The 11,561-nt window shown below is 35.2% G+C and overlaps 1 protein-coding gene across 4 annotated transcripts; it reads left to right on the top strand.

The window, feature by feature from the left end:
• The first annotated feature begins 266 nt into the window (after nt 1-266).
• On the top strand, nt 267-11,080 carry LOC104915088 (vacuolar protein sorting-associated protein 13A-like). 4 transcript variants are annotated; one of them, XR_796237.3, is made up of 14 exons: nt 267-435; nt 955-1,036; nt 2,371-2,440; nt 2,911-3,016; nt 3,502-3,615; nt 4,621-4,766; nt 4,884-4,965; nt 5,625-5,738; nt 6,112-6,187; nt 6,291-6,454; nt 6,780-6,825; nt 7,012-7,135; nt 9,098-10,240; nt 10,972-11,061. XR_796237.3 is itself a non-coding variant. In XM_010725762.3 (13 exons), exons 1-13 carry the CDS (start codon nt 316-318, stop codon nt 9,264-9,266), a joined length of 1,413 nt encoding a protein of 470 aa, XP_010724064.1. In that variant the 5' UTR covers nt 267-315; the 3' UTR covers nt 9,267-11,080. The 4 variants fall into 4 exon arrangements, 3 of the variants coding, with proteins under 3 accessions (XP_010724064.1, XP_031413182.1, XP_019466064.1); XM_010725762.3 differs by having other exon boundaries at nt 9,098-11,080; XM_031557322.1 differs by lacking the exons at nt 9,098-10,240; nt 10,972-11,061 and adding an exon at nt 8,760-9,091.
• The last annotated feature ends 481 nt before the right edge of the window (nt 11,081-11,561 follow it).

The raw sequence follows: 11,561 nt of genomic DNA on the forward strand, positions 1-11,561 counted from the left end.
ATTAATTCCACATTAGAATTATGTAGTAGTTAAATGAATATAGTCAAGGAAATTACTCAGTTTGTGCCTTGGAAAACCATGTACAAAGAAGCTAAACATTCTCTTGATCATGAAATGTACAGATTCCTTATGTTGTTTTGCTTCTGTTGAAATTTAACAATTAGACAAAGATTTTACCCTTAAGCTTTCATTTAAATGTTAACAAAAATTGTTAATTTGAAGTCTATTATAAAAAGCCCTCTTTTTATATCATGTAGAATAACAACTTTTTTTTTAATATTGCAATAGGTGTGTTTAACTCCTAGTGGAAATGACATGAAGATTCAACAACCCAATGAGATTCCTATCAGAAGGAATTACTTGCCAGCTTTGAAAGTGGAATACAGCTCGTCAGCACATCAGAAGTCTTTCAGAATTCAAATTTACAGAATACAAGTAAGTTTTTTATGTAAAGTTGGATATATTTTCAGGACTGTCTGGATTTTTCATGTGCTTGAGTACTTCTCAGCCTTTGAAACGAAGTACTGCTTACATGCTTCTGGAAAAAAAAGTCACCTATGACTTGAGGAGAAACAGTTGCTGTTCATCTTCTGTGGTGGTGGTTTTTTTTTGTTGTTGTTGTTTTTTGTCTTTTATTTACAGTCATCTCAAAATTAGGTATAATTGACTATTTTCACCTAGGTATCTGTTCAATTTTTTTCATAAGCAAATCCTTTGCAACATTTTTTGGGGGCTGCTTATGAATACCAACCAGGAGAACCTTTTCTAGCTTTTCTAGATTATTTGGCTTGGATAGTTTCATTTGGAAAGTAGAAATATTTTGAACTATTGTGGTGGCTTCTTTTCCTGCTTTTGAACTGGTGGTTCATAATTCTAGTGTTTGTCCTACCTGTGAAATATTTCACTACTGAAAAGCTAATGTGCTGCACCTTGTCCTGTCCTTACCCTTATTAGATTCAAAACCAGATTCCTGGAGCCATATTTCCCTTTGTGTTCTATCCTATTAAACCTCCAAAGTCCATCACCTTGGATTCAGGTTCGTTGTTCTAGTTTAACATAATCTTTACTTATGCTAACTTACTTTTAATGAAGTGAACCATGCTACTTTTATCATCTGAAAACTGCATGATTACTGACTATAAAAAATCCAGGCACTAATGTTACAGATCAGAAAACAATTTTCTCTGCAAAGAGAATACAGATAAAGCCATCTAAAGTTAAAAATCACAATAATAACATGAACTTATTTCGTCCATTAATATACCTTTTAAAAGTACCTGCTTCTGACACACTAATACAGTATTCTTAGAGATCATAAGGTGTAAGTTAAACCTGCGCTGAGCTTTCAGAAGTTGCATTGAGATCAAATCTAAAGCTAAGTACCTACTATCTTTTACCTCTTGAAAGAAGAAAACTTAAAACTGTTGCTAGGCCTGATCATAGTCAATCTATTACATGCTTTCTGAATTACTCACATTTGGATTTTTTTATGGGACAGTGTGTTTTCATAAGACTCACTTTTCGTCTTCATTTACCCAATTTTCCCTATGGCCCAAAATATATTGTTCATAGTAATCAAACTTTTTAAAAAGCTTATTTTTTTTTTATTTGCTGGTATGCAGTATTTGAGCCAGTGACCTGGCTCAAATTGTTAAGTTGACTTATCAAAAATAAGTAGAAAAGAAACATAAATCAGTGCAAGACTAAACTCAAAATCACTGAGTGAAGCACCATATAGCAGCTCCTTAGGAAATTATGCTTTCTTTGTTTAATTTGTAGCATTCCATTTTCTCCATGGTATGGAGCATAGACCTCCAATTCTGTATACTATGTGTTGAGCTATAGTCTTCCATTCACTCACTTAGGGCAAAGTCATCTGGAACATCAGAGTAATGACAGGAGAGATTCTGAGTTGATACAGCAATGACTATCTGCAAATTTGTTCACAAAGCCACTGAAATATCAGTTATTTATCCTAAATAAAGTAAAATTTAAGCTAGAGTTCAAAAATATGAGGACTTTTTAATTTATATTTTTATATCATTGTTTGAAAAATTTATTCCACGGCTAGGAAATTTATTCCCTAAAAAATAATTCCATGGCTAGCATTTATTTGCTTTAAATGGAAATGATACATTTTTTAGATAAGTGAAATAAAATTTTGATATTCCATTTCATCCTTTTCTTCCTATGACTTCCTTTTCCTGACCTTTTCCATGATTTTGTTTCCCAGTCACATCCATTATATTATCCTATTCCATAGGATTGAAAAAATCTGGAACATATATGACATTTTCATGTTAAAAATGGCAAACAATGTCTATCACATAAAGATCTGTGCTTATCTCTTTTTATTTTATAACTTCATAGCACCAAAGCCATTTACTGATGTCAGTATTGTTATGAGAACTGCAGGACATTCACAAATATCTCATATTAAGTAAGTATTTTTACATGTTCCATCTCTGTGCCACTTATTATGTTTAATCAAGCTTTAAAAGTTAAAATCAATATAGAGCCAGAGTAATTCTACCCCAGGTAATTTTAACCAGATAAGAGCGCTTAGGACAGCTGAAAACTCTGCCCTTCTTGTTTACTCACTTTAATGCAGAATAAACAAAGAATTTCAGTGATTCTTTTAAAGTAGATTTTTAGTCTTTTTAGTAATTTGGGAAAAAAAAACTGTCTATACTGTTAAATGTCACTACTTTATTAAAATAATTCTGATTACTGAAAATGTATTTGTGTTACCCATCACAGGAAACATTTTACAATTGATAACAAACTTGTCAAATAAAGAAGTGTCTTAATAAGTTATATAAGTAGATGTTTAAGTTTTATAGCTCACCTTACTTTAATGCTTGAAAAAAAAAACAACGATTTAGTAATACTTTTTTGTTTCATGTGTAGATACTTTAAGGTCTTGATTCAAGAAATGGATCTCAGATTAGACCTTGGCTTCCTGAATGCACTGGTTGAATTTTTTACACAGACTGATGTACCGAATGTCGAACAGGTAGAATCCTTCTGTTGTACACAGATAAGCAGATATGAAATTTGTAGTCATTCAACTTGCTTTTAAAAACAGAACCAAAGACAAGAAAAAAAAAAAAACCAGGAACAACAGAACAACAACAACAAATACCAGAAAAAGTAATGTTCTGTGTTTATGGTGCCTGGAACTAACGTAAAGCTTTTTTCCTGAGACAGAGAGTAAAATTTCCTTTATCTTCATATTGCATAAGGTACAAGAAAGATTTCTAGTGCTTTCTGAAAAGCCGTGGGTAGTGGAAGGTAGTTGAATCATTATACAGGGAGAATGCAAGGATTTTATACATAGGAAGAACAGAAATAAGATTTAATTGTATGAAGTTTAAGGTGGTTTGCTTGGGTAGTAATAAGAGAACTTGAGATAGCAACAGTGGAGCCATGATAGATAATGTTATTGTGTTTTATACTCTACATTTTAAAGTAATATTACTTTTGAAAATGCATCTATAGCTGGAAGTTTTCAAAAAGGATGTAGAATCTCTTCAGGAAGAACTGATGAGTGTGTCATCCATGGATACATCACAAATCAGCTTGTATGAGTACTTCCATATCTCTCCGATTAAGGTATAAGTTTTCATACTACTATCTGTGCTTATGCTCTAACTAAAGGATTTATTGTCTCTTGTAGAATTGTACACTCTGTAAAGTACTAAAGATTTCTCTGTAAAGAGAAAATGTTGAGGCAATCAGAAAGAAAATAAAAATGTTCTGGAATAATGATTTTACTGTTAGCAATGATGTATTTGTGGTATATGTTTATGAAACTCTTCATAAATATTAAAATATTCATTATTTCCTTTCTACCCACAAATTTCTTCATGTGCAGTAATTCTTTTGTATTACTTATCTTTGCAAAATGCTATGGTTCTCATGTGCAGACAGTGTGCTGTGGATTGAGAAACAGCACCATTTCTGGAAAGAAAAAAATTAGTGTGCAAAGCAAGATCAATATATATTTGAAATAAGCTATGGTTAAGCTTGGTTATGCCAAATTGGATACTGTATTCTTTTCAGAGAATCCAGAGTGGCGTATAAGCTCTTGTCTGATTTTGAAAGCTGCAGAGGGCCCCTAGAGCCCTTTCAGCAAATTTTCTGAATGTCTTCTCTGTTTTAAGAATATCGCTTTGATTTCTGTGAAACAAATATTTTGTTTAGTTCAGGTCTGCACTGTTTTTTGCTGTACACATGTTTCAGTTCTTATATGAGTAATTATTTGTCTTTCTACTTGGGCATCATGCCATGTTATCATTTTCTGTCCAATTCAGTATTGTGTATTAGTTGTGAAAACAAACCGGTTTGAAAAGTAGCCAATAAATTATAGCTAAAAGATTGTGGAGACCTCATCTGAAAACATGGCTAAGCAGTTTTGAGTTCTTGTTTTCTTAAAGGCAGTTCCAGCTATTGAGGCTGGATTGAAATTTCATTGTTTTTTTTCTAATTGCCTTAAAGGGTATATGCATGTTCTGTATTATGAAGTCTGAATTCAGTCAAAATTAGAAGTGTCATACAAAATATGGTACTTATAATAAACACTCATGTTAATTTCTGAGTCTTCTTTTTATTGTTTAGTTACACTTAAGCTTTTCACTCAGTACTGGTGGTGAAGATAGTAACAAAGAAGAAAGGAAGAAAGAACTGATACCACTTCAGTCCTTGAATCTCCTTCTGAAGAGCATAGGTGCCACCCTCACAGATGTGCAAGATGTTGTCTTCAAGTAGGTTCAAAATATCATTGTAATGACTACTTCTAAGAACAATTCAACATTATAAATCAATGATATATTTTATTTTGGTCTGAATAATATGGATTTTCTAAAAATCTTTCTTAATAGGTTGGCATTCTTTGAACTCAGCTATCACTTCTGTACTACACAGCAGCTACAATCAGCAGTGAAAAAGCATTATTCAAAACAGGTTGGAATAAGTAAATTTTAACATTCCAGTAAATTTATATTTTGAAAGTGTTACTGTGTGCTTTGGTTCTATGAAAATCAATAACTATTGCAGTCTTGTATGTTCGTAGATTGGTTAAATACGTAAGAAACCTAAAAACCTATTACTCATTAGTTAGATTCTGTTGCCTTTACTAAGGCAACTAAGTTATGTTACTAAACTGTGACTGTAAGTATGGCTAAATTATAACTTACAATAAGAAAAGTAGTGTGCATAACAAAGCAACTGAAAGAAATCAGCAGTGGAAGCAAGTACAATGCAACTCTGGTATACCTCACTGTTTTGCAGTCATAGTGAACAAAATTCCCTTAGCCTGTGCACACAACCAAATTTTGTCCTATAGCTGCACAGTATGAGTGAAGTCTGGGTAATATGCTTGCTTTGGAAAATCTCAAAATCTCAATTATTTGTGAAATACTTGCAAGCAGTAGAATTATTTGACTGATTTTAGTATGTTTTTCTCACCATACAGTCATTTTTAAAACATCTGTACCTATTTTTCCAAATGTTGAGTTCTTCCTATTAAATTCATCTTCTGCGTTTTTGAGTAAGCAGCAATGCTCTAATGCTTTTAGTATATTTTCTGAAATATTTTTATTGAATGTCTATTTTTGTTTTAGGCTATTAAGCAGATGTATGTTCTTATTCTTGGTCTTGATGTCTTGGGCAATCCATTTGGATTCATAAGAGGCTTATCTGAAGGAGTAGAAGCATTTTTCTATGAACCTTATCAGGTAAAAATCTCTTAAGGCTTTTTGTGAAATGTTGCAAATAGATATAAATTCTATTGAAAATTTGGGTATACAAATAATTTTTGTGATTTAAAGGTGAGATTTAGAATTGAAAAAATCAAAGTGGAAGTATTAGGGAAAGTTACTGAAAAACTCAAGTGCCATAAAAACGAATTATTTCCCTTAATTCACAATTGACTGTTCCTTGCAGTACCTACTGTAGATTAATGCTGCATGAATGAACTTAATAGAGATCTAATTTACTTTCTGTTAAATATATATAAATTACAATAAAAACATAAGAATTTAAGTATATATACTATCTGAAACTTATATAAATAGCATAAATGCTCTATTTTGTTTTTTCCTTCCTCAGGGAGCCATCCAGGGTCCTGAAGAATTTATAGAAGGAATGGCACTAGGACTTAAAGCACTAGTAGGGGGAGCTGTTGGTAGGTTTTAATATTATCACAGTAGCATGCTCATTAGTAAGCAACATAGGTATTTGTAAGCTGCAGTGGCATTTTACTTACACTGTTATTTTTTTTCTCATAGGTGGATTAGCAGGTGCTGCTTCAAGAATCACTGGTGCTATGGCAAAAGGTGTTGCTGCAATAACGATGGATGAGGATTACCAGCAAAAAAGGAGAGAAGCCATGAATAAACAGCCCACTGGTCTGAGAGAGGGTATCACTCGTGGAGGAAAAGGATTAGTTTCCGTAAGAATAAAAAATGATAAAAATTTTATAGAGGTAAAAATAGCAAATGTGAAGGTTTCTGTAGAGCTGTTCCACTTTAATTTAATTCTAGTTTGCCAATACATGGCCACAACTGAGTGATAGTTTTATAGAAAAATATTTGACGTTTGACAAGGTGATAGGAATGGTGATGAACGTGCTTCCAATTCTGATAATTGGAGTGGATTTTAGAATACTACAAAATACATACTTTCTATTCACCAAAGAAGTAATAAGGAAAATGTTAGAAGAATAAAAAATATAGTGTGGAAACATTTGTCACAACTCTTTAATTTCTTTTTGGTAGGGTTTTGTCAGTGGCATAACCGGAATAGTTACAAAACCAATAAGAGGTAAGTTTAGGTCTTCATATGATTCAAAATTTCAATATTTGGTGAGATTTTGCATTTATCAAGATTTTGTTTTGACTGACTTCTAAGTGACTGTAGTTGCATATCTATTAAGAGCAAAGGTAATTACAAAAAATATTGTAAAGTGGTCTTTTTTTCTTGACAATTTACTGAACTTGATCCTTTTAGGAGCTCAGAAAGAAGGAGCAGCTGGTTTTTTCAAAGGTGTTGGAAAAGGATTAGTGGGAGCAGTAGCTAGGCCTACTGGAGGAATCATAGACATGGCAAGCAGCACATTTCAGGGTATCAAAAAGTAAGTAAAATTAATATGAAGAATGGCATCTGGTATGAATCAAAATGGTGGGATATGTTGATTATTTGTATGACATGTTAGTGTTTCTTTAAAATCTTTAATATTAATGCAGATGAAAAATCTATCCTATCCATGGATGAGGGGTATCAACAGCTTCTCTGGGCAACCTGTTCCCATGCATCACCATCTTCATTCCAAATTTAATATCTCCTCAACTGCAGTTTAAGACTGCAGCACTGAAAAGCCAGTCTCACCGGAGCCTTCTCATCTCCAGGCTGAACAAGCACAACTTTCTCAGACTTTTTGTAGGTAGGACATGTGCTCCAGCCCTCTGATCACCTTCATTGCTTCTTCTGGACCTTTTCCAACAGCTCTGTTTTTTCTTCTGGGAGCCCAGACCTGAATATAGTACTGAAGATGGGGCCTTACAAGGGCTTACTTAAAGGGGTACAGTCACTTTCTTCACCTGCTGGCCATCCCTTTTTTTGATGTAGTCCAGGATACAGTTGAGAACTCTGACAGAATTGCATGCTGAATAATGTGATAATCTCATTCCCTTATAATTAGCCTTAATCATAGAATCAGGGAATGGCTTGGGTTGGAAGAGACCTCAAGGATCATCAAGTTCCAACCTCCCTGCCAGGGACTGGGTTGCCTGCTACTAGATCAAGTATTATATCAGATTGCTCAACCAACCTGACCTTAAACACTTCTAGGGGTGGGGAATCTACAACCTCTCTGGGCAATCTGTTCTAGAACCTCACCAACCCCTCAGTTAAAAAAAAAAACTGACATCTAATGTAAATCTCCCTTTCTTTAGTTTAAAACTATTTGCCCTTGTCCTATCACTTTCGACCCATATAAAAAGTTGATTACTCTCATGTCCATAGACTCCCTATCAGTACTGGAAGGCCACTATGAGGTCTCACCGCAGCATTGTCTTTTCCAAATTGAACAAGCCCAATTCCTTAAGCTTTCATAGGAGCTGTGCTCCAAGCTTTGGATCACATTTATGGCCCTCCTCTGCTCCCTCTGCAAAAGCTCTACATCTTTTCCGTGTTGGAAGCCCCGGACTTGGACTTACTACACCAGCTGGGGCCTCACAAGGGCAGAATAGAGGGAGATAATCACTTACCTCACCCTCCTGGTCACCCCTCTTCTGATGGAAGCCAGGATAAGTTTGTCATCCATCAGAACCCGTAAGACCTTCTCAGCAGGGCAACTCTCAAGGACTTCTTCTCCCAGTTTGTCTACATATCTGGGATTACTTCAATCCAAGTGAAAAACTGTGCACTTTTTGTTGGACCTTACTAGGTCTACAATGGCCCACCTTTCAACTTTATCATAAATGGGCTTATGATAACATATTTACATTTATGATACATATTTACAATTTGTAAGTAAGTTGGAGAATGTGTTTTGAGAGGGCTTTTCATAAGTCCTGTTGATAACAGTTGTTAGTTTTTGCTACCATAAATTTGTCTATATCTTGTGTATTTTACCCTTTGACTTTCTTTGCAGAGAAATGCAAAGAAAACACAAGAAGCATGGATGTCTTAAATCATCAAGTTCTTAAATAGAATACTCAGACATTAATTAAGTAATTATATTATTAATCTGCCAGGCAAAATGAAAGAAGCCTACAGAGATGAACAAGTTGCTCCTGGCATTACTTGCACACAAGAAAAGGAAGTATATGGTGGGTGGAAGCAAAAACACGTAAACCGAGAGCAGTACAGATGCCTTGTCCAAACATTCAGGCATGAAATCTAGAGAAAGCTAAAGCCCAAATGGAGTTGAATCTGGGTATTTCAAAGGCAACACAAATGACTTTTATAAATATGTAAGCAGCAAAAGGAAGATGAGGGAAAAAGTGGACAAAATGCTGAATGAAGAAAGAGATCTGATTATAAAAGACAGTGAAAAGACTGATGAACAAAACACCTTTGTCTCAATTTTTAGCAGCAGGACTGGCCTTCAGGAATTCCACTTCCCAGAGACCAGGGCAAATACTGGAGCAAGAAGGATGCGTTCTCAGTCCTCAGGAAGAGGATCATATCAGGGAATACTTAAAACAAACAGAACATATATAAGCCTATGGGCCTTGGTGGGATGCACCCACAAGTGCTGAGGGAGCTGGCAGATATTGTTGTGAGGCATTTCTAGATAATCTTTCATCTATTCTGATGATTAAGACAAGTCTGAAAACTGGAGGAAAACAAATGTCACTCCTGTTTTCAAAAAAAGTGTGAAGGAGTACCTGGTGAACTGTAGTAAGGTCAGTCAACCTCACCTCATCTCCTGGGAAGGTGATGGAGTCATACTGGAAACAATCTCCAGACTTATGAGGGGTAAGAAAATTACCAAAAATAATCTGTGTGGGTTCATGTAAAGAAAATCATGCATAACCAAACTGATAATCTTCTGTGATGAAAGCACCAGTCAAACGGATGAGAGGAGAGCATTATCTTCCTTGACTTCACCAAGGCCTTTGGCACCATTGACCATCAAGAAGCTTTTACATTATGGGTTGGATAAGCAGGCATTAAGGTGGGTAGAAATTATGCTGACTGGCCCAGATGGTAAAGGTGAGTGATACAGTCTAGTTGGAGGCCAGCAATGAATAAAGGTACCCTGGAGGTCTATACAGGGTGCAGTCACATTTAATATCTTCATTAATGATCTGCATGGTGGGATGCAGTGCACTCTCAGTACATTTAGGTGACACAAAATCGGGATGCGTGTCTGATTGATCAGACAGTTGTGCGACCATCCAGAGGGCCCTCAGTGAGCTGGAGAAATTGGCTGACAGAAACCTCCTGATGTTCAGAAAGTGGAAAGTCTTGCAACTTGAGTGGAACAGTCTCAGGCACCAGTACATGCTAGACCACTCAGATGGGAGGTAGCTTTGCTGGAAATGCCTTGAGAGTCCAAGTGGATACCAAACTAAATCCGAGCCATCAAGGTGCCCTTGCAGCAAAGTAGGCTAATGGCTTACTGAGCAGCAGTAAGAAGAGTATTTGCCAGCAGGTCAAAAAACATGATTCTTCCCTCAACTGAGAAGACCATGCCTGAAGTGCTGTGTCGTCGTCTTCGCTGCCTGCTGTAAGTGACTCTCAGAGAGAATCCAGTGATGGGCCACAGAGATGATGAAGGAACTAGAGAATTTTTCCTCTGAGGAAATGCTGATGGAGCTAGGATTGTTTAGGCTGAAGAAGAGAAGGACTAGTGGGATGATCTTATCAATATCTGTAAATACCTGAAGGGAGAGTACCAAAAGGACAGAACCTAGCTCTGTTCAGTGGTGTCCAGTGACAGGACCAAAGGCAATGGGGACAAACTGGAACACAAGATATTTTGACTGACATCAGGAGATATTTCTTTGTGTGAGAGATGGAGCATTGGCATAGACTGATCAGAGATGTTGTGGAGTCTCCAATCTTGGTGATCTCCAAAGGCTTGTCTGGCCGTGGTCCTGGGCATCCTGCTCTGCATGTCTCTGCTTGAGCAGGGGAGTGGACTACATAACTTTCACAGTTCCCTTCCGATCTCAACTGTTCTCTGCCTCTATGAAATATTCCAGTTGTGTTCTGCTTTGCGCTATTTCATGTTCTAGAAGTCATTCTCTGAAGTAGATTGCATTAATTAGAAACCTTTTAATTATTTCATAGAGTGATTACTTTCTATTTTTGTGTCAAATGTCTACACAGACAACAGCTGCTGTACTAGTACATGAATTTACAATATTTTGAATATAAAATAGTGACTTTGGTTAAATATTATAGCTAAGTACCTATGTACCTATGTGTAACTTAAATTTGCTGATTTATTGTCAGAGTTGCAGATTCATCAGAAGATGTGGTAAGCCTACGCCCACCTCGCTTCTTTGGTGAAGATGGTGTTATTAGACCATACAGATTAAGAGATGGAACTGGAAGTCAAATGTTACAGGTGAAGAAATGGCATAAAATTTAACTCTTCATATGTTAAACTAAGCATTTTTTTAGAAGTAACCTTAGGAAAAAATAAATAAATAAATAAATCCTGTCACCCTTTTACCCAATAACTCGGTAGTTAAGGAAGTTCCATCTAATTTCATAGATTTATAACTACTTCGGTGACTTAATTTCCATGATTTAACTTTTGAAAAAGACATCATAATTTATACCAATGTATCTGTAGCGGTTTGTGAAAGATATGGAATACTTTAAAAGAAGAAAATATTTTGGATGTATAACTAAATAAGCTATCCTAAATTTTTATTTTTGATAAATAGTGGTGATAAGTACAAAATATATTTTTCTGTCACTTTGTTATACAAATTCTAAATAGTGACTTTTTTATCACAGTTTTATATAAAATAACATATTAAATATACTTAATAAATGTACTTGAAATAGCTGAAATACTTGAATTACTTTTTCTT

Source organism: Meleagris gallopavo, chromosome Z (genome assembly GCF_000146605.3).
Source record: "Meleagris gallopavo isolate NT-WF06-2002-E0010 breed Aviagen turkey brand Nicholas breeding stock chromosome Z, Turkey_5.1, whole genome shotgun sequence".
Lineage (NCBI taxonomy): Eukaryota > Metazoa > Chordata > Aves > Galliformes > Phasianidae > Meleagris > Meleagris gallopavo.

Excerpts from the sequence above, each read along its gene's own strand:
- LOC104915088 (XM_010725762.3), top strand. The coding sequence starts at position 316 with ATGAAGATTCAACAACCCAATGAGATTCCTATCAGAAGGAATTACTTG. Across the intron at positions 1,037-2,370 it reads GTCCATCACCTTGGATTCAG|CACCAAAGCCATTTACTGAT; the intron begins GTTCGTTGTTCT and ends ATAACTTCATAG. Across the intron at positions 6,455-6,779 it reads GAGGAAAAGGATTAGTTTCC|GGTTTTGTCAGTGGCATAAC; the intron begins GTAAGAATAAAA and ends TCTTTTTGGTAG.